This window comes from Lampris incognitus, chromosome 3 (assembly GCF_029633865.1).
Source record: "Lampris incognitus isolate fLamInc1 chromosome 3, fLamInc1.hap2, whole genome shotgun sequence".
NCBI classification, from domain to species: Eukaryota; Metazoa; Chordata; class Actinopteri; order Lampriformes; family Lampridae; genus Lampris; species Lampris incognitus.
In genome coordinates this window covers 104296405-104316425 of record NC_079213.1, presented here as the reverse complement: position 1 = coordinate 104316425, position 20021 = coordinate 104296405, and the positions used below count along the sequence as shown (strand labels likewise).

The following is a 20021-nucleotide window of genomic DNA, read 5'->3' as shown; positions in this document are numbered from 1 at the left end:
ATGTCTAAATTCAGGGGTTATGCAGGTTCTACACTGGTCTCTGAGAAAAACAACAGGGTTAAACATTTCCAAAGGTGGGGGGTGTTCGGATAGTGTGGCGGTCTATTCCATTGCCTACCAATACAAGGATCACCGGTTCGAATCCCCGTGTTACCTCCGGCTTGGTCGGGCATCCCTACAGACACAACTGGCCGTGTCTGCAGGTGGAAAGCCGGATGTGGGTATGTGTCCCGGTCGCTGCACTTGCACCTCCTCTGGTCGGTCGAGGCACCTGTTTGGGGGGGAGGGGGAACTGCGGGGAATAGCATGATCCTCCCACGCGCTACATCTTCCTGGTGAAACTCCTCACTGGCAGGTGAAAAGAAGCGGCTGGCGACTCCACATGTATCGGAGGAGGCATATGGCGGTCTGCAGCCCTCCCCGGCTCGGCAGAAGGGGTAATTGGCTTGGAAAAGTGGGGTAATTGGCCAGATACAATTGGGGAGAAAAAAAGGGGGGGGGGTTAGTTATAATGTCGCCACATAACAGAGACGGGAAAGGGGCGGGGCCCAGGAAACGTTAGAATGGACCGGACCAAAAGTGATTGGCTGGGAGAGAGAGGCTGACAGATTTAATACCCAACCGCACAGGGGTGGCAGCCCATTCGCCTGGGACAGTCAGACACACAACACCTGGTTATTTTTATTTAAGTGGGGGCTGGGGTTATTTATATTTTGCATTGCATCGACCCCAATTGTCAAGCGGGCCATCGGGAAAGCTGGTGCTCCTGATGGCCAATCTGCCATTAGGTCCACACTAACATGGATTTGAAAAAACGTATGTATTTTTTCTCTGTTTTGGCCTTCCAGCCACACTAAGCTGGCATTTTTGACAACCAAAAAAGACTTTTTGTGAAAAGTTCTCCACAGTGGATCATTTGAAAATGTGGCTCTTTTGTTGTAGCGTGGACTCCAGGTTTTTCGAAAACGCTGAGGTTTGATTGTCATTGTGGGCTCAGGTGAAGCCGCCCACTCAGGTTGCATGTGCATGCCCAATAGGATTGTTCTATTCTCTTTGTGTTTCAATGTAGACGGTGAACTTTTCGAAAATAACTGAAAAATATTAGTGTGGAATGAAAACATACCAGTTCTTGCCATGAAAATGCTGTTCTGAAAATTTTCCTGGAGTGGGGTACTCTTATTTTCCAAGGTTAAAGGCCTGCTGCTCGACCCAGTCTTTGTCTGAGAAAGAACTTTACTTAGTAGGGCTCTGGTCTCATTTTCCACAAGGTTAACATCAGGGTACCTTTATTTTTATTCTGTCTTCTTCTTTCAGCTTGTGCCCTGTTTTACAGGGGTCGCCACAGCGGATTGTACAGTTTTCATCGGTACCCTGTGAGGGCACAGTACCAATGGCGGCCGTTTGTTTTTCTTCGATAACGACTTGAAATACCTTCTTACAGCCATGAAGCTATATAACCACTCCAGTTAAGCCTGAATAATAACAGTTCAGATGCTAATTTAGCAGCCGCCTTATGGGTGGTTTTGGCTTAAATCTAGGACCAGTACAGACCTCCACCCCATGTAAATCAGAATCACCTATGTTAATTCCCACAACTATCAAATTTGTCAGGTACATTTTTGCCCTTTTCCCACTTGCCCAGTCTCCCACACCCATTGTCGTACAAGTTTTTGCCCTGAAACGTTGCCTGTGTGCCGTCACATCAAGCGGTAGTGTTACAGGTTTGTAGTAGTAAAAGAAATTCTATACATGCACATTTACAAGATGCACAGATTATTTACTGCTTATGTTTAAAGATCAAGAGGTAATAGGAAACATGTACAGTAGCACAGAAATAGGAAACAATGTTTCATTGTAACAGTTAGAACTTTTACCGTATTCCCACAAACCTCCAATGCATGTAACAATGATAATAATGATAATGATAATCAAATAATGCTAATAATAATTTGTGGAATGATAATAAATCGTGGACTTTACAATTTGATTGATTTGATAATATAATAATTTCATGTGTGTGTGTGTGTGTGTGTGTGTGTGTGTGTGTGTGTGTGTGTGTGTGTGTGTGTGTGTGCGCCCTGTGATGGCCTGGTGGCCTGTCCAGGGTGTCTCCCTGCCTGCCGCCCAATCACTGCTGGGTTAGGCTCCAGCATCCCCATGACCCTGACAGCAGGATAAGCAGTTTGGACAATGCATGGATAATAATATTAATAATTAATAATAATAATTCTTATTTATATAGCACTTTTGCACAATGACAAACGCCCCAAAGTGCGTCACAAAAAATATAAAACCAGCCAAGGCAAAAACAAGAGTAAGACTAAACTAAAACTAAAATAAGAGCAAAAACAGAAAAAAAACCCCAGCATAAATAAAAACAAGTATCAAACATTTGTAAAAGCTTTCATAAAAAGAAACGCATAATGTACAAATATACGTATAAAAGTAGTGGTAGTTAGCGTTGAGTGTCCTGTGATGAAGTGGTCATAGGTTCAAGCCAAAGACCAGATGTGTGTTTTATCAATTGTGTTTGAGCGCCACGGGAACTTTAAAAAAAAACAAAAAAAACAACAACAAAAAACAAACAAACAAGGAAATATATGCTTTTATGACAGCCCTCCCCGCAAACAGCAAACAGATGGACGGAGGAATGTCTTGTGCTAGCAACACGAGAGTGGTCCGAGTTGGCCTTGCTGCTTGGTTGGGTGCAGAGCAGCTAGCACCAATGGCTAAACGTTAGCTCAAAAAGCGTAGTAGCCTGCCCCGCTCGCGGGGCCCGTGGTAGCGACCCCACTGGGTTGGGCGACACCTCTCCATAGGGAAAACAATGGCTGTCAGATGGCGCGCAGCGCTTTTTCCACTCATTATGTGTTGACGGCTTTATAAACACACGCTGAACTCTGCGCCACAGCCCATGGGGGTTGGTTGGCTTGTTAAAAGAGTTGGTCTCTTGATTTGTTTATATATTCAGGGCAACTCATTCGGTTCATCATTGTTCTCACCTGTTGAATTCTCATTAAAAAAAAAAAAACCAAAAAAAAAAAAATTGTCCTCATCTCGACCCCCTTTATACTGAGCACAGGCATGCTTAAACCCGGCGCTGGTGCCAGACACGAGTCTATGGGAAACACACAGAACAGCCCAAATGCACCCCCAGCTAAACAATCGCTGGCAACACAAAGGCACCCAAATAAAACCTTCCAAATAAGTTGTGCCGGGAAAACTGGTTGTGTTTCAGTCTATAAACAAAATAAAGCGCAGGCAGGTTAGTCGGTGCTCTGGGTTTGTCTCCGTCTTCCCTGTGTGTGTTTTATTGATTTACACGGTGCACTTTCATTAGCAAACTTCCATTTTGTGTTTGGAAACAGAGAAACCTCCTTGGAAACAACATCGTCTTTCATTTGGGCCGGGTTTACTAGGTTGCCTGGGTCAGGCTTGTGTTTTATGGTGGTGCTGGTGATATAATTTTGTGTGTTTTGAGCCTGCACGGGCATGTGTGTGTGTGTGTGTGTGTGTGTGTCTGTGTGTGTGTGTGTGTGTGTGTGTGTGTGTGTGTGTGTGCGCGCGTGCATGCTCGATAGCATCTTGTGTGTACGTGCTACCATGTGCCTTCAGTCAAAGCCATCATTAAGGGATTTCCGATGCTGCACTTTTATGGCGGTGGTATTCGTGTGCTTTTGTTTGCACGTTTGCGATGTTTTTCGTGAGCATGTGTGCGTGCATATGGACAGTCAAGGTTTAATTAAGGAGCTCGCCGATGATGCTCGTCATTTCTACCCTGACTCATGTCACCTCTGGCCATCCCGACGAAACTGCACTTGGCTCCGCGTCGGCAGGCCTCGAAAACACAAACCGCTGTTGGGAGGACGCACGGCCAACTGTGCGGCGAACGAAACGATAAAAAGACAATCCAGGATTCAATAAGCAAATGATATGTATGGCTTGAAAGCAGACCCGGCGTTGAAAGATGTGTAGCCTGTTGTTAATGTTAATGGCCTTGAGTGAAACCAGCACGGATCTGTCATGTCCTACAGCCACACCAGACTTTTGTTGTTTTTTTGCTCACGTTGCCTCTTTTCACGACCTTTTAAACTGTACACTCTGAATAACAGAACTATAAAGGGGACCTTAAGCGTATTTTAATATGCCTATATGCATATTTTAATACCCGAAAACAATGATCGGGTTCATATTTTTTTTGATTTTGATATAATTTAATGATCCCCGTGGGGAAAGTCTGCTCTGCATTTAACCCGTCATAGCTGTGTAGCTAGGAGCAGCGGGCAGCCACCATGCAGCGCCCGGGGACCGTCTCGCCACGGCTCGGTCAGGGGCACAGACAGCAGGTGGGGGAACCGCAGCACCCGGAGAAACCCCACCGCAGACACGGGGAGAACATGCAAACTCTACACAGAGGACGACCTGGGGTGACCCCCAAGGTTGGACAACCCTGGGGGTTCGAACCCAGGACCTTCTTGCTGCGAGGCCACAGCGCTAACCATGCGCCACCGTGCCGCCCAATATATGCAAATTGCTGTGACCATTAACGAGGGTAACGCGGCCATTGAAACGAGGAAATGGTCACAGCAGTTTGCATATGAAACCGATCGTTGGTTTGGGTCGTTATGCCACTGTGTTGGTTATAAGGGTGGGAGTACCTGCAGTCAGATTAAACTGAAGAGGTCACTTAGGTGAGTGAGGAAACGTTTCTGTCTCAATAAACATGGTGTCCAGATGAACTGACTCAACTTTCTGGGATTTATCACGATATTGATAAATATGATATCTGATGGCGTGCAAAAATACCATTTAAGAATCCAGCTGAGGTTCATCACATTGAACCGTTTGCTAATGTAAAGTGTAACATCAAACCAAATCTAGTTTTCAAATAAAACTTTCATTCATTCATTTATTCATCTTCAGCTGTTTCTCCGGGGTCGGGTCGCGGTAGCAGCAAGCTAAGTAGGGCACTCTAGACGTCCCTCTCCCCAGCAACCCCCTCCAGCTCCTCCTGGGGGATCCCAAGGCGTTCCCAGGCCAGATTGGACGTGTAGTCCCTCCAGCGAGTTCTGGGTCTACCCCGGGGTCTCCTCCCAGTTGGCCATGCTCGGTAAACCTCCAAAGGAAGGCGCCCAGGAGTCATCCTAATCAGATGCCTGAACCACCTCAGCTGGCTCCTTTCGATGCAAAGGAGCGGTGGCTCTACTCTGAGCTCCCTCCGGGTGTCCGAGCTCCTCGCCCTCTCTCTAAGGCTGAGCCCAGACACCCTACGGAGGAAACTCATTTCAGCCACTTGTATCCATGATCTCCCCCTTTCGGTCACTACCCGAAGCTCATGACCATAGGTGAGGGTTGGAACGAAGCCTGACTGGTAAATTGAGAGCTTTGCCTTCCGGCTCAGCTCCCTCTTCCCCACAACGGTCCGGTACAACGTCCGCATTACTGCTGATGCTGCACCAATCCGCCTGTCAATCTCCCGCTCCATCCTACCCTCACTCGGGAACAAGACCCCGAGATACTTGAACTCCTTCACATAATACTCCTTCAAATAATAATCCCTCGAATATTTCAGACCTCATGTTTTGAGACATTTGAGCTAATATAGATTGTCAATTTCATGAATATAGACCACATAATTGTGCATCACGATATGCCAACATCCAATAAAATACCATTGAAAGATGATGAACGATAATATTGAAATATTGTCCTATTCTATTCTGTTCTGTTGCCCACGGCATTCCAACCTTTCCTCTCCTTTCCTTCGCTCCGCTGCTACACGTTCGCAGGTCCTCTCCATCTGTTATTCTCCTTGCAGTGTCTGTATTATCCATTGTAATATCCCCTCGTTCTGCAGGTTCTTTCTGTTTTTTGTCTTTTTGTCTGTCAATCCGTTCTTCATTTTTGTTGAGCGTATCGCTCTCCCTGTTTGTTTTGCCGAAACCGCGGACGATGCAGTTCATTTCTTCCCTTTTCCACGTCCCCGTGCTTTTTGTCCCTGCCCGGCATTTGTTGGGTGCAGTCTCACATTCGGTGTGTTTGGGCGACTGTATTAATAATAGCTCATGGGATGTGATAACGTTGTCAATAACATCGTTAAGAGCAAATTGAATTTGAGAAATTGAGTTAGGGGAAAGCTGGAAGGTGGGACGTGCGGCCGCCTACACACGAGTGCGAGGGGATATCGGCTTACCCTCAGCAAATATTTCCTCATACACACACACACACACACACACACACACACACACACACACACACACACACACACACACACACACACACACACACACACACACACACACACACACACACACACACACACACACACACTACCCCTCTCCTCTGCTTTCTTCTCCCTCTTTTTTTCTTCGGTCCAGAAGACCTTATTGGAACCATTTTGTGGGTTTGGCAGTTCAGATGCTACTTTTTGGGTCATATTGTTTGAAATGTACAGAATGCGGTTCAGATAAAATTCATTGGTTGGAACTCTGAAAAATATCTTTAAAAGAAAAGCCGGGTTTTTAATGAGAGAAATCTACAAAGAATTGAACATGCTGCATCTTACGAAATGAGGAGGAGAATTTAGGCTCGGAGTCATTCGTACTGAACGCGGCCTGCTCCTCGCATGTTTAGGAGATGCCACAGAATGTTTTTACAACATCATCCATCCATCCATTATCCAAACCGCTTAGCCAGCTGTCAGGGCCGCGGGATGCTGGAGCCTATCCCAGCAGCCATAGGGCGGCAGGCGGGGAGACACCCTGGACAGGCTGCCTGTCCATCACAGGGCCCACACACACACACATATTCACACCTAGGGACAATTTATTATGGCCGATTCACCTGACCTTCATGTCTTTGGACTGTGGGAGGAAACCAGAGCACCCGGAGGAAACCCACGCAGACACGGGGAGAACATGCAGACTCCACACAGAGGACAACCCAGGATGACCCCCAAGGTTGGACTTCCCCAGGGCTCGAACCCAGGACCTTCTTGCTGTGAGGCGACCATGCTAACCACTGCGCCACCGTGCCACGTTACAACATCAAGCTATTGCTATTAATATTTATCTGCTGCAGCTAGCTGCAAATCCATGCATCCATGTCATGACATGGATGTTTACGAAAAACCTGAAGTTATATTCATGCAGAATACGCCAATTTCAGCAAAATGATGACTATTTCAGAAGGTTTAAAAAGTTCATTTGGACACCAAGTTTATTGGGAGAAACGTTTCATCACTCATCTAAGTGACTTCTTCGGCCTCAACGGACTGCAGGTGTCCCCACCCTTATAAACAATACAGTCGCATAACGACCGAAACCAACGATTGGGTTCATATGCAAATACTGTGGCCATTACAATTACAATGGCCATGGGTACCATTCACATAGGATTTGAGAATGTTTGCAGTCACAGTATTATAAGATGGTGACCCCCCCGCCCCCCGCCGCCTTGGTTCAGGGATGGCCGTTCGTTCTTAAACGATGAACAGAATATGATTTTCACAAATAACGGTGCTTTTAGGTTACTTTTGATTCATGGGCACAGGGAGTCCTTGATGCGATCCCAGCCCTTTTGTGTGTCCTCCCTTTGTTTGCTTGGGTTTCCTACCGCAAATGCATGTTAGGTGGAATGGAAAGTCAGAAAAGCCCGATGGATGTGATGCACTGTTATGAACTGGTGAACTGTCCAGGGTGTCTGATTTAAAACCAATGCATGCTGGGATATTAGACTGTAGTCCACCAAGACCCTGAACTGGATGACGGGTGTAAAGACAATGGATGAATGATGCTTTTTAAAGGCTAGTAGGAGGCTTGAGGTCTTCCTTGGTGAAAAACATACTGTTTCATGCATTGTATTGATTCTTAATGATACCCTTTGGTTCGTTTATTCATTCTTCATCAATTGGTAATTTGCATTTTGAATCATGACATTTTTATGTATCCGCAGTTTTGATATTCCTGTCGAATCTCACTCTGATGCTATCCTTACTGTCATTATATGGACATCAGCAAATAATACTCTCTCAATATGTCATCTTTACACACAGTTGTGGGCCATGATACTTGCTCAAGAGACTGTGGATCATCTAATAGGATTTCATCACCTGCCAGTGATGGAAAGTTCCCCATTGTAATTCAAATGGTTGCAGCTCTGTGGCTGATTATTTTTTATCATGGCTTTAGATAGATCATTGACTCTGATCCCCTAGGCCAACTTTTAGGTTGGGAATGACTTTGATTCATTGCTTTTCTGGCTAAAACAATAACCTGATATGTAGACATCTCAAGTGATGTATTCTCCATGTGTTCTTGTGTGAGAGAAGTCTACCCACAGAGGAAAGTGTGATGGTTTACTTGTTAGTTAGCATCGCTGTCACACAGAATGAGAATCCTGGATTCGATCCCAGCTCTTCTGTGTGGATTTTGCATTTCTCGCCCCCGCATCCACATACGTTTCCTCCCACAGTCCAAACACATAACCACTGAGTCAACCGGAGACACAAAGGAATGAATGGTGTGTGAGAGATGGTGTGTGCGGGCCTTGCGATGGACTGGTGACCTGTCAGTCAGGTTGTCTCCATTTCCTGCCAATTAAATACCTGCTGGGACCAGGGGTATACTGGGAAAGAAATTCAGCCCTGGACTTACCGGCCCGGGGGGGTTGGTGAGGGTTGGTTACATATGAAGAGTATGTACTACAGTCAGTTACAGTTGGGGGTGGGGGGGGTAATGTAATTAATGTTATTACAGGACACAGCTCACTAGATTAAGCACCCCAGTCCTTGCTGGTAATGATATAGAAGTCTTTTATTGTTTACAGGTGATTTTGAATATATTCAAAGGCCTTTGCAATGGAACGCAACATATTTAAAGGCTTTTGCAATGGAAAGTAGCATATGTCTATTCCAGGACATATTTCAGAAGGCACAGACTTATATTAACATGCCATCTGCATGGCTTAAAGAGTAACAAGTAGTCTTATCAGTGGGGTCGTTTTGTAACCATTAGTTACAGCAGTTTTGACCGAACATGTAGCCTAGCCTATTACCGCTTCAGTCTGCTCATCTTACATACCGTTGCTGGCCACTAGAGGGTGCCGACGCCCAAACACTCGGTTTTTTGCCAACGGCGGCAAAGATCTGAGAGGGACGTTTAGTAGGACGCGCTCGCAACTGATGTATGGACACACAGAGGACAACAAATAACGTTACAGAGGTCAGAGGTGAGGCTGTGCCAAAGTTAGCTAGCTATATCGTTAGCCTAGTTTTACTCGTGACACTTTTAGGATATGACTAATCCCTGGAACATAATCGCTACCCGCTGGTCCCCTGCCTTGGTCACTGAACACTGCTTCGCTCCGCCTGCACACGCAACATAGGTGCGCCGTGCCGTGGGTCTCGTCGGTTTCGTGCTTGTTTCCATTTGGAAGCCTAATGCCCGCTTCCGTTTTTCTCTTAAGTTTGTTCGCCCTCTCCTTCGACGTCTTCTTGTCAATGGTTTTCTTTGGCCACCTCACTGCTGCGCGCTAATTTTGCATTCGTCTAGAACGGCGCATTAACTAACTTGGTTGTGATTGGCCAGCGAGCCCGGTTCTGGAACATGTACGCAGCAGGGGCGTAACCACGGGTGGGCCTGGGCTGTCACAGGCCAACCCATTTAAGCCCAGGCCCACCCAATCACGCTGGCTTACAAGCACGTAGGCCGGCCCCTTTTACGTACATAGAACTGCAAAATCTGAGCGCGCATACCATCACGCTCTGTATTTTTCACTGCTGCTAACTAGCCAATAGCCAACAGTTAGCCATAACTTACGGCGAAACAAAGTTCAATCTTCCGCTTTTTTAAAAAGCCACGGATGGAGAGGAGGAAAGCACACCTGCTCCAGCACCGACTGAGCCGCCCAATGAGAGTGAGATACCGCCGGAGAGAACGACAGAGGAGGCTACAGCTTCTCCGTTGCAGGCAGCTTCTCCTCCCCCCTCTGACGACGGTGAGACGATTCCCTTGACCATGCCACCGTCAGATTTGTCTGCTGTGGATGAGCCACCCATGCAGCCTAAATTAGTGTTCCCCGCAACCAACATTTCAGGAAAATTACGTTCTTTTTCCCATAAGTGGTATGAAGAATTTAAGTGGCTTGAATACAGCTCAGCAAGGAACGCTGTTTTCTGTAAAATGTGTAGGCTTTTCCCCGAGCCCCATATGGAAAACACGTTTTTTCGAAGCGGGTTTGTAGATTGGAAGCACCTCCGCCAGGCATGCTCGAAACATCAGGCTAGCAACCCCCCCCCCCCATTGTATTGCACTTGGTACATTTGAGGGTTCGGAATGGACCGTTTTCATTCAGGCACTGCGCCGTAAAGTGGAGAGGGGTCAGTGTTACCCATCCCTCATTGAAGTGCTGGACAGCTGCAACTCTGACGTTTTCCCAAACATTAACAGACTGTTAAGGGCAATGATCACCATTCCCCTGACTTCATGTACTGTTGAAAGACTCTTCTCCACTACAGGCCGTATCAAAACATGTCTAAGATCTTCCATGCTAACTGCACGCCTCAACAATCGATCCCTGTTGTCCTTTGAAAGGGAACTTACTGACTCTTTGGACTATGATGAAATAATCTCGATCTTCAACGCTCGCCCTCGGCGTCTACACATTGTGCTGTAAAACGTGTACTATAGGCCTATAGCTTACATGTTGTATCATGATCTTTTAGACCGAGTCGGGCTGTTTTCCTCAGTGATGTTTAAATGGTTGTGCAGAGCCTGGCGAGAATGACTGGGGTGGTATTTGTTTAAGTGGGTTTATATTTAAGTTTTAGTATGTTTCTTGGTCACGTACTAAAAACCTGTGTTATGTGTTTACTGCTGTAATGTGTTCGAATTTGCGTCTTGTTTGAAGGATTATTGCTGGAAAATTTTGGCCCACCCATTTTCACTCAGGCCCACCTAGAAAAATATTCCTGGTTACGCCACTGGTACGCAGGGCCTGTGTGGGTTTTTTGATGGTCCACCGATGTGGTGGCCCACCAGGGTTTGTCCCGGTACATCACTGGCTGGGTGGGACAGACTCCAACCAACACTTCTTCCACCTGAAGCAAGTGAAGCGGCTGTGTAACTCCTGAAGCATCGTCAACCCAGAGAAGTGTTGATAAATATGATACCTACACTCCTGTTTTAATGGACTGCCAGGCCTTAGAGCAGTGGTTCTCAACCTTTTTGGGGTCCTGGACCCCCTGCGTATTTTTGATCTACCCTGAGGACCCCTCCACCTGATCTTGGGGGAGGGGGGTTGCAATTTGATAGAAACAGTAGAAACTGCATGTTAAATTGCATTATAGCATTTATTCACTCTTTGGGGCAAAAATAAGAGCTTTCAGTTGTAACTTAGATATAGTTAACAAAACAGAATTCTCACGCAGTAACTTTCAGATATCTGTAACAAAACAGAATATGTATTCAGTAACTTTCAGATATATGTAACAACACAGAATATGTATTCAGTAACTTTCAGATATATGTAACAACAGAATTTTTATGCAGTAACTTTTAACAACGCAAACGGGAGCGAGATCTCTTATTAAAATACAATAAATTACACTTGTGAAACAGATGTAATTAGAGAAAAAAGTCCTGTTACCCTTTATAGTTTAGGTAGATAAAGGTCTCAGTCACATTTGAGTAAAATAATCCTATTTCTATAAATGTCATAGGATCTTTTTTTTAAAGATATTTTATTTTCACGGACCCCTTGCAATTACACCACGGACCACTAGGGGTCCGCGGACCCCCGGTTGAGAAACACTGCCTTAGAGGACTTTGAAGGACTGCTAGGCCCCTTTCTCCCCGTTAGAGGTTTTTTTTTTTTTTTTTTTTTTAGGGAGTTGTTCCTTGTCTGATGTGAGGGTCTAATGACAGGATGTTGTGTTGCCGTAAATCCCCCCCGAGGCAGATTTTTAATTTGTGATATTGGGCTATAGTATACAAATAAAATTGACTACTTGACTATACTGAGGAGACACTTGTCAAAACTGCTTCACTTTAGTGTTTGTGCATGGTTTACTTCGCTTAAATACTTATTTTATTCATACGTAATAGTCTCCAGTCATGCTCACTGTTAAATCTGTAATTTTTAATCTTTTTAGTTTTACATTCTTTTCTGTTTTTATTTTTTATAAAGTCTACTCTACTATTTATTTATGTCATCATCTGCGATGATGAGCAAGCTCGAATCCAAGCATTTTACTGCCAGTAACAACTGCTACTCCATCCACACGAGGATGACCTGGATGGGATCACAGGGTCTGTCACCGACTATATAAACTTCTGTGAGTACTGCATTGTCCCTGAAAAGACTGTCCATTGTTATTCAAATAATAAGCCATGGGTAACGAAGGACATCAAAGCCATCCTGAACGAAAAGAAGAGGGCCTTCAGAGCTGGCAATAAGGAGGAGTTGAGAAAAATACAACGGGACCTTAAAGTGAGAATCAGGGAGGCTAAAGATAACTACAGGAGGTAATTGGAGCAAAAACTCCAACAGAACAACATGAGAGAGGTCTGGAGTGGTATGAAGACCATCACTGGTTTCAGGCCGAATGGCAGCAGTGCAGTGGAGGGCAGCTTAGACAGGGCCAATGAACTTAATGTGTTTTTTAACAGATTTGACACAATGACCCCCCCCCCCCCGGTCTCATCTGTTGCCTGCCCTCACCAACCGTCAACTTCCCTGCCCCTCCCTCCCCCCCTCCTCCTTACATCCCCCAGCCTCCAGTGAGGGCCCTACTCCCCCCCACCCCGGGTTCCTGGACTAATGGCCCTCTCCATCCTGACGATCCCCCCCCACACACACACCCACCTGTAACACCTACAGTGTGCTTCACAGTTGACCATGTCAGAAGACAGTTGTTGAGACTTCACGCAAGCAAGGCAGCAGGCCCAGATGGTGTTAGCCCCAGGGTGCTCAAAGCCTGTGTCCCTCAGTTATATGGAGTGCTTCATCATGTCTTCAACTTGAGCCTTAGACTTTAAAAGGTCCCCGTGCTGTGGAAAACATCCTGCCTCGTTCCTGTGCCTAAAACGTCGCATCCCAGGGACTCCAAGGACTACAGACTGGTAGCATTGATTTCACACATCATGAAGACTCTGGAAAGACTCATCCTGGAGTAGCTTCAGCCTACGGTCAAGCCACACTTAGACCCCCTCCAGTTCGCCTACCAACCTCGACTGGGAGTTGAGGATGCCATCATTTTCCTACTTAACCGTGCCTATGTCCAACTGGATAAACCAGCAAGCTCTGTGAGAGTCATGTTCTTTGACTTTTCCAGTGCCCTCAACACCATCCGGCCAGCTCTACTGGGTGAGAAGCTGACAGCAATGCAGGTAGATGCCCCCCTTGTGTCCTGGATTGCTGACTACCTTACTGGTAGACCACATTATCTGCACTTGCAAAACTGTGTGTCAGACAGAGTGGTCAGCAACACTGGGGCTCCGCACGGGACAGTCCTGTCTCCCTTCCTTTTCACCTACACCACGGACTTCAACTACCACACAGAGTCCTGCCATCTTCAGAAGTTCTCTGATGACTCTGCTATAGTCGAATGCATCAGTAATGGCGAGGAGGCTGAGTACAGGGCTGTGGTGGGGAACTTTGTCACGTGGTGTTAGCAGAACAATCTGCAGCTCAACGTGACTAAGACAAAGGAGCTGATTGTTGACCTGAGGAGGGACATGACACCAGTGACCCCTGTCTCCATCCAGGCAGTCAGTGTGGATACTGGAATACTATAAGTACCTGGGGGTGTATATAGACAATAACTGGACTGGGCTAAGAACACTGATGCCCTCTACAAGAAGGGACAGAGCTGTCTCTACTTTTTGAGGAGGCTGAGGTCCTTCAACATCTGCCAGACAGTGCTCAGGATGTGGTATGAGTCTGTGGTGGCCAGTGCTCTCCTGTTTGCTGTTGTGTGTTGGGGCAGTAGGTTGAGGGTAGTGGATGCAAACAGGCTCAATAACCTTATCCGCAAGGCCGGTGACGTTGTGGGGGTGAACCTGGATTCTCTGGCCGCGGTTTCTGAGAGGAGGATGCTGTTGAAATTACGTGCCATCATGGACAATGTCTCCCACCCACTCCATGACATGCTGGTTGGGCAGAGGAGTACTTTTAGTAATAGACTCATTCTGCCGAAAAGCACCACAAAGCTCCACAGGAGGTCATTCCTGCTTGTGGCCTTCAAACTTTACAACTCCTCCCTCAGACTCAGACCGTCAGACACTCTGAGTTAATGGTCATTGGATTGACCCTGTCGAGTTTTGTTTGTGCTGCTTGTTGTGTGCTGCAGTAGTGCATTATAGATAGGGTGTTATGTGCACCATGCTTGTTGATATATTTTGTTCTTATTTCTATTTTTTATTTTTTATTTATCTTTTATTTCTGTTTGTTTCTTTCTATTTTCTTATCTTGTTAGTTTTTAGTTATTAGCGCGTGAGTGTCTGTAATAGAACTCAATTTCCCCTCGGGGATAAATAAAGTATTCTGATTCTGATACTCATTGTGTTGTTACTGTGCATATGAGTAGGATAATATAACTTTTTTATCAACCAACTAAACATGAATTAGTCTGTCCCCTTGTGGAGATACATCCTTAGTGGAGTAGACAGTTTGACGAAGTAGACGATGATGTGTCATTTTCCATGTTCTTCTTTTTTTCCCCCCAGTAAATGGCGTCTTCTGCTCAGAGAAGGACCGGGCCAGTGAGGTGGGGGCAGGCGAGGGCGTCGTAATGATGCGATGTGGGCCGAACCTGTCACTAATGCCGGGAGGTCAAGCTGTGGGTCAATATACCCACAGTCTCCTCTCTGACAGACCCACACACGGCCTCCATCTGCAGGACAACAACCACCATGACACAGGGTAAGGCCCCCCTTCTCTTTCTGACTTTTTTTTTTTTTGCAGTTTGTTTTGATTTGTTTGCTGAGACATGTATTGGAAAATAATATTCAGTGCACCCCATTTGAAATTAGACCACAGTAAAACCATAACAAATTGCGTTATTATTTTTTCTGTTTCTGTCATCACATTACGATGCATACTAGCCACAATGCAAAAAAATACAAGCTTATAAAGTAATTTTATCAGTTTTAATTCTCATAATGCTTATTTCAAGATATTGCTATAATATCTGCCACCCTACTGGCAGATATTATTGCATGTTTCAAGAAAGTATGTTTGTTTCATGATGATAGGATTTGTTTCAAGGCATTTGCTCTAAAAAACAAAGACTATCTTTAATCATGTTTCTTGTTTTAAGATTTCTTTACCTCTTTGGTGAAAATTCCTTATAAAAAGTCTTGTAATTAAATCTTAAAAACCTTGATATGCTTGCCTTCTTTCAGAGCAGTATCATACAAGTAACTTATTTCCTATAGATTTCTCACATTTCTACACATATTATAATACTTCTATAATGTAGAAAGAGTTCCTAAAGTGTTCCTATAGTAACATGGTAGAAATGCTGTAGTGTTCTATAATATGTCAAAAAAAATCCACAGGAAAAGTACTTTTCTATTTTTCTACGGTTTTACGATAGTCTTTTTATGAAGAGGAAAATGTGTTTTTCATATTCATGGCAGATGCAGAAGCAAAGTACTACTACTACTACTTCATATAGTCACAGAAAGTTGAATCAGTTCATCTGGCCACAACGTTTATATAGAGAAACCTTTCATCACTCATCTAAAAAAAAAAGACAGGTTAGCCTTCTTAGACTGTGAAATTGCTATTGGTGATGGGGGACATTTGATCGTTGATGTTTACCGTAAATCAGCTTACACTGATCAGTACTTAAAGTTTGACTCTCATCATCCACTGGAGCACAAACTATGAGTCATCAGGATGCTGTACCACCGAACTGACAACATCCCCACCGACACAGCGGCCGGGAAAGGGGAGAAAGTCCACATTAAACAGGCCCTGGTTAAGTGTGGTTATCCTAACTAGGCGTTTGTCAAAGCCAGGAAGACGCCCAAACAGTGCACCAGCCGATCGAAGAGAGGACAACAGCTGTCTAAGTATAAACCATTGGTGATTCCGTATGAGGTGGGAGTATCGGAAAAGCTGAGACGCATATTTTCACCGCGTCTCAGTTGCTTTCAAACCCTAAGACACGCTCCAGCAGAAGTTGGTCTACCCCAAGGATCATGTCCCACAGCACAAACAGAACAATATAGTGTACACTGTTAAGTGCCAGGAGGATTGCAGTGACTTGTATATCGGGGAAACTAAACAGATGCTGGCCAAGAGGGTGGCACAACACAGGAGAGCTAACACGTCAGGCCAGGACTCCACAGTCTACACCCATCTACAGGCCAGTGGCCACTCGTTCAAGGATGAGGATGTACACATCTTTGATAGGGAGGAACCCTGGTTTGAACGGGGGAGTCCAAGAGGCCATTTATGTGAAGAGGGAACGGCCATCCCTAAACGGGGGGTAAAAGTACATCTGTCACCATCTTACAGTGCTGTGATTGTAACTATTCCATAATCCTCTGTGAATAGTACACACTGCCATTGACACTCTAGGTAATGGTCACGCCCATATTTGCATATGAAACCGATCGCTGGTTTTGGTTTATGCCACTGTATTGTTTATAAGGTCGGGGACACCTGTAGTCAGTTGAGACTGAAGAGGTCACTTAGATGAGTGATGAAATGTTTCTCTCTCAATAAACGTGGTGTCCAGATGAACTGACTCAACTTTCTCTGATTTTCTTATTGAACATGCTTACAGATACGTTATATAGTATTACTATGATATGACTGGTATAATTACTATGTAGCAAATGTACTGCTGCTACTTTATATAGTACTGCTATGATTGAGCTCTATGTAGAGTTATATGATGACAGTTAATAATGCTCAAATTATCTGCTAATTATTGACTCGTTAAAATTGCTTGGATTAAAGTCCCTCCTAAATGAGTAAATGCAAATGTTAATTTAAATTTAAGGCATTCTCCATGCACAGGTTAGAGACTGATTCCTCGTTAGAGAACGAGTCCTCTCTGGTATCTGTTGTATACTTTTATCATCCACTCTCCGTCACTCATCTCTTTTCTATCCCTCTATCCTCAGTCTATCCAAAGTGATTCTGGACAGACATTTGCTTCTCTCATATTATCTTCCAATACTGCAGCCACAGCCATACAGGAAATGGCAGTCATTAAAAGAAAGGAGGAAGATATCTTTATTGACAACAGCTATGACAAAGTTCACCTGTTGCTTTCTTTCGACCCTAGCTAGCGTTAGCCCTCTATTTTTTGTTTCCCTGTGAGAATGGACAAAAGACGATTCCTTCATGGGACGGGCCGGAGAAGAGAGGGCTCTTCTCACATCACTCAGGGGGCTTTGGACAAAATCCATAATGAGCCAACTGACAGGAATGATTATGTAGGAGATCACAGCAACGCATGGTGAAACCTGACCAGGGTTCCCCTATTCAGCTGGGCAAAGATTCCCACCATAATACACAGTATTGTAAATGGAGGACCATGGGCTCATGGGCTGTCATTATGCCACCAAAACAGGTGACTCCCTATTTCTCCCCGACGTTGGGTTGGGTTTAACCCCTTTGTGTCATCAAAGCCTGTCAGAAAGACGTGCTAGCCATCTCTCTATAGCCCCGTCTCCCACTTCCTCCTTCCCTCGCTCTCTATTCTTAGTCATAAATGCCCATTCATAACCTCTCGTCAGTGGAAGGTACTGTTTGGTTTATGTAGGTTGTCACTCGGGGTTCATCTGTTGCAGATGCCACCCGACCCTCAAAATTAGCCACTAAACCTTAAGTATTGGCTACTGGACCCATTTCTAATTGCCTTTGGCTTTCTTTTTCGTTTTTTTTTTTGCTTTCATGGCATATTTTTTTCTTGTTTCCCGTTTTATTATATTATACTTTGATTCTCCTATACACCACCTGTTGATTATCTAAGGTGCACTTACACTGAACTCACTTGACGCATACTCTTGGCTACAATGTGATTACTATGCAGCAGATGTTCTACTACTACTACTACTACTAGTACTGCTACTACTACCACTACTGCTGCCACTACTGCCACTACTACTTTATATGGCACCGCTATGATATGATTACAGTGTGGCAAATCTATTGCTACCACTACTTCATAAAGCACCACTATGACTATGTAGCACTTTATAATGCCAAATGGTAGCGCTTGAATTTATCTCCTAATTGCTGACTCTCTTGTAAGTCACTTTGGATAAAAGCGTCTGCTCAGTGAGTACATGTAAATGTAAATGATAAGGCTGTTCATATTTGTGCTATCAGGTTATTTGCTCTAAATCTGGGACTTAGTCGAAATATTTTTGGTCCTGAAAGGTTCTTGTGAGATGACACAATGACCTTCATGTAAACAAGGAGAGAGAAACAGAGAGTGAGAGAGGAAGGGGGTTGGTGGGAAGGATGAGCGGTCTGTATCTTTCAACAGCCAGGCAGTTAATAGCGCTCATATTCCCCCCAGTGTGGCTCTAATAGCACAGTGCTCAGATTCCCTCTGTGTTTTCCCTCTTCACAGATCCTCCTCCGCCTTCCAGAGGTCTCTGCCCATCTGCTCTCAAGACCCGGGATGCGGCGTCTCTAATGGAGTCAGACCTGGACTGCCTTACCCCGTCAAACAGGAGACCTCCATGGGCTACAAGATCTCTTCCGCTGGACCGGGGGTACCCGGAGCGGTCCAGACAGCGTTTCAGAGCTCCAGGGGTAGCATGGGAGTGGGGATGGGAGTGCGAAGGGGGGAGATGGTGGAGCCTCCGCACATTAGCGGCAGCTGCGGTGGCGGCGTCTGCACGCTGTCAGGGGACGCGGCGTATCCGTTTAATAATGAAGACGGCTCCTCCCCACTGGCTTTGTCCCCAGCCAGCTCCCATCATTCAGCGCGGTTCTTCAGCGCCGGCAGTCTGAAGAGGTGCTGTCTGTCTCTGGCCACGCAGTCCGTCTCCGCCGCTGTTGCCGCTGCTACTACCTGCGTCACCATCTCCGGGTCCCCCTCTGCCCCCACCGCCATCTCCGAGGGGATCGATATCACAGCCGTCATCTGCTCCTCCTCCTCCGCCCAGATGTCAACAGCGGCCTGCGGCAACGGGCTACGAACCAACCACCCATCACCCAACCACACCGGCAGCGCGGGCTTCTCCTCTTCCCCCTCCTCCTGTTCCACCTCCCCACCCGCTGCCTCCATCTGCATCCCAACCTCCTCCTCCTCTTCCTCCTCCTCCTGCTCCTCCTCCTCACGAGCAGCCCCCCACAAGCCCCCACCACACGGCGGTAGCCCGCAGCGGACCACGTTACAGGAGAGCTGTCAGCTGCCGTCGCCTGCCGCCTGCCTGCTGTTGCTCCCCTCGTCAGCCTCTTCCTCCTCTTCCTCCTCCTCTTCCTCCTCGTCATCTTCAGTGTCATCGGTGGAGCCAGAGCAGGGACAGACGCTGCTGCTTCGTGAGGAGCAGGGCTCCATGCAGCGGGGGCCCGTGGCTCCTCCAGCCACGGGGGGAGGTGGGGTAGAAGGAGGCTCGGAGGGGCTCCTAACCCTGATGTGTGGTGCACTGCAGTCAGGGTTTGTGGCCGGGGCTGCCCTGAAGCAGGAGCCCCTGGACGAATTTTCCCCCAGTGAAGACGAGCTCTTTCAGCACCACTACAACGCCCCCCACCACCATAACCTCCAACCCCACCAACATCATCTGAGTGGGCGCGTCGGGCACCTGCGTCACCACCCCGCCCCCCCGCGGCCCACCATGCCCCCACCTTACCACCTGCATCAGTACGGTGGCACCAACCCAGTGGGCCTGCTGCAACCCCAAAACCAGACAGGTCCCCCGGCCTCCTCCCTGGGACTCAAGTCCTCTTCGGGGGGACACCCCACCGGGTCCCACACAATCCCGGAGCGGGAGGAGGTCTGTGGGGGAGTGGGGGTCGATAAGCAGGTGTGTCGGTGGATCGAC

The 20021-nt window shown here is 46.4% G+C and overlaps 1 protein-coding gene across 3 annotated transcripts in view; it reads left to right on the top strand.

Moving 5' to 3' along the window:
- The window catches only part of LOC130109641 (zinc finger protein GLIS3), a 172680-nt gene that overhangs the window by 83317 nt on the left and 69342 nt on the right, over positions 1-20021 (top strand). For all 3 annotated transcript variants that reach the window (XM_056276632.1, XM_056276633.1, XM_056276631.1), the window contains exons 3-4: positions 14727-14922; positions 18602-20021. The exon at positions 18602-20021 is cut by the window's right edge and continues 192 nt beyond it. In XM_056276632.1, coding sequence (XP_056132607.1) covers positions 14727-14922; positions 18602-20021 — 1616 coding nt within the window. The remainder of the gene's footprint in view (positions 1-14726; positions 14923-18601) is intronic.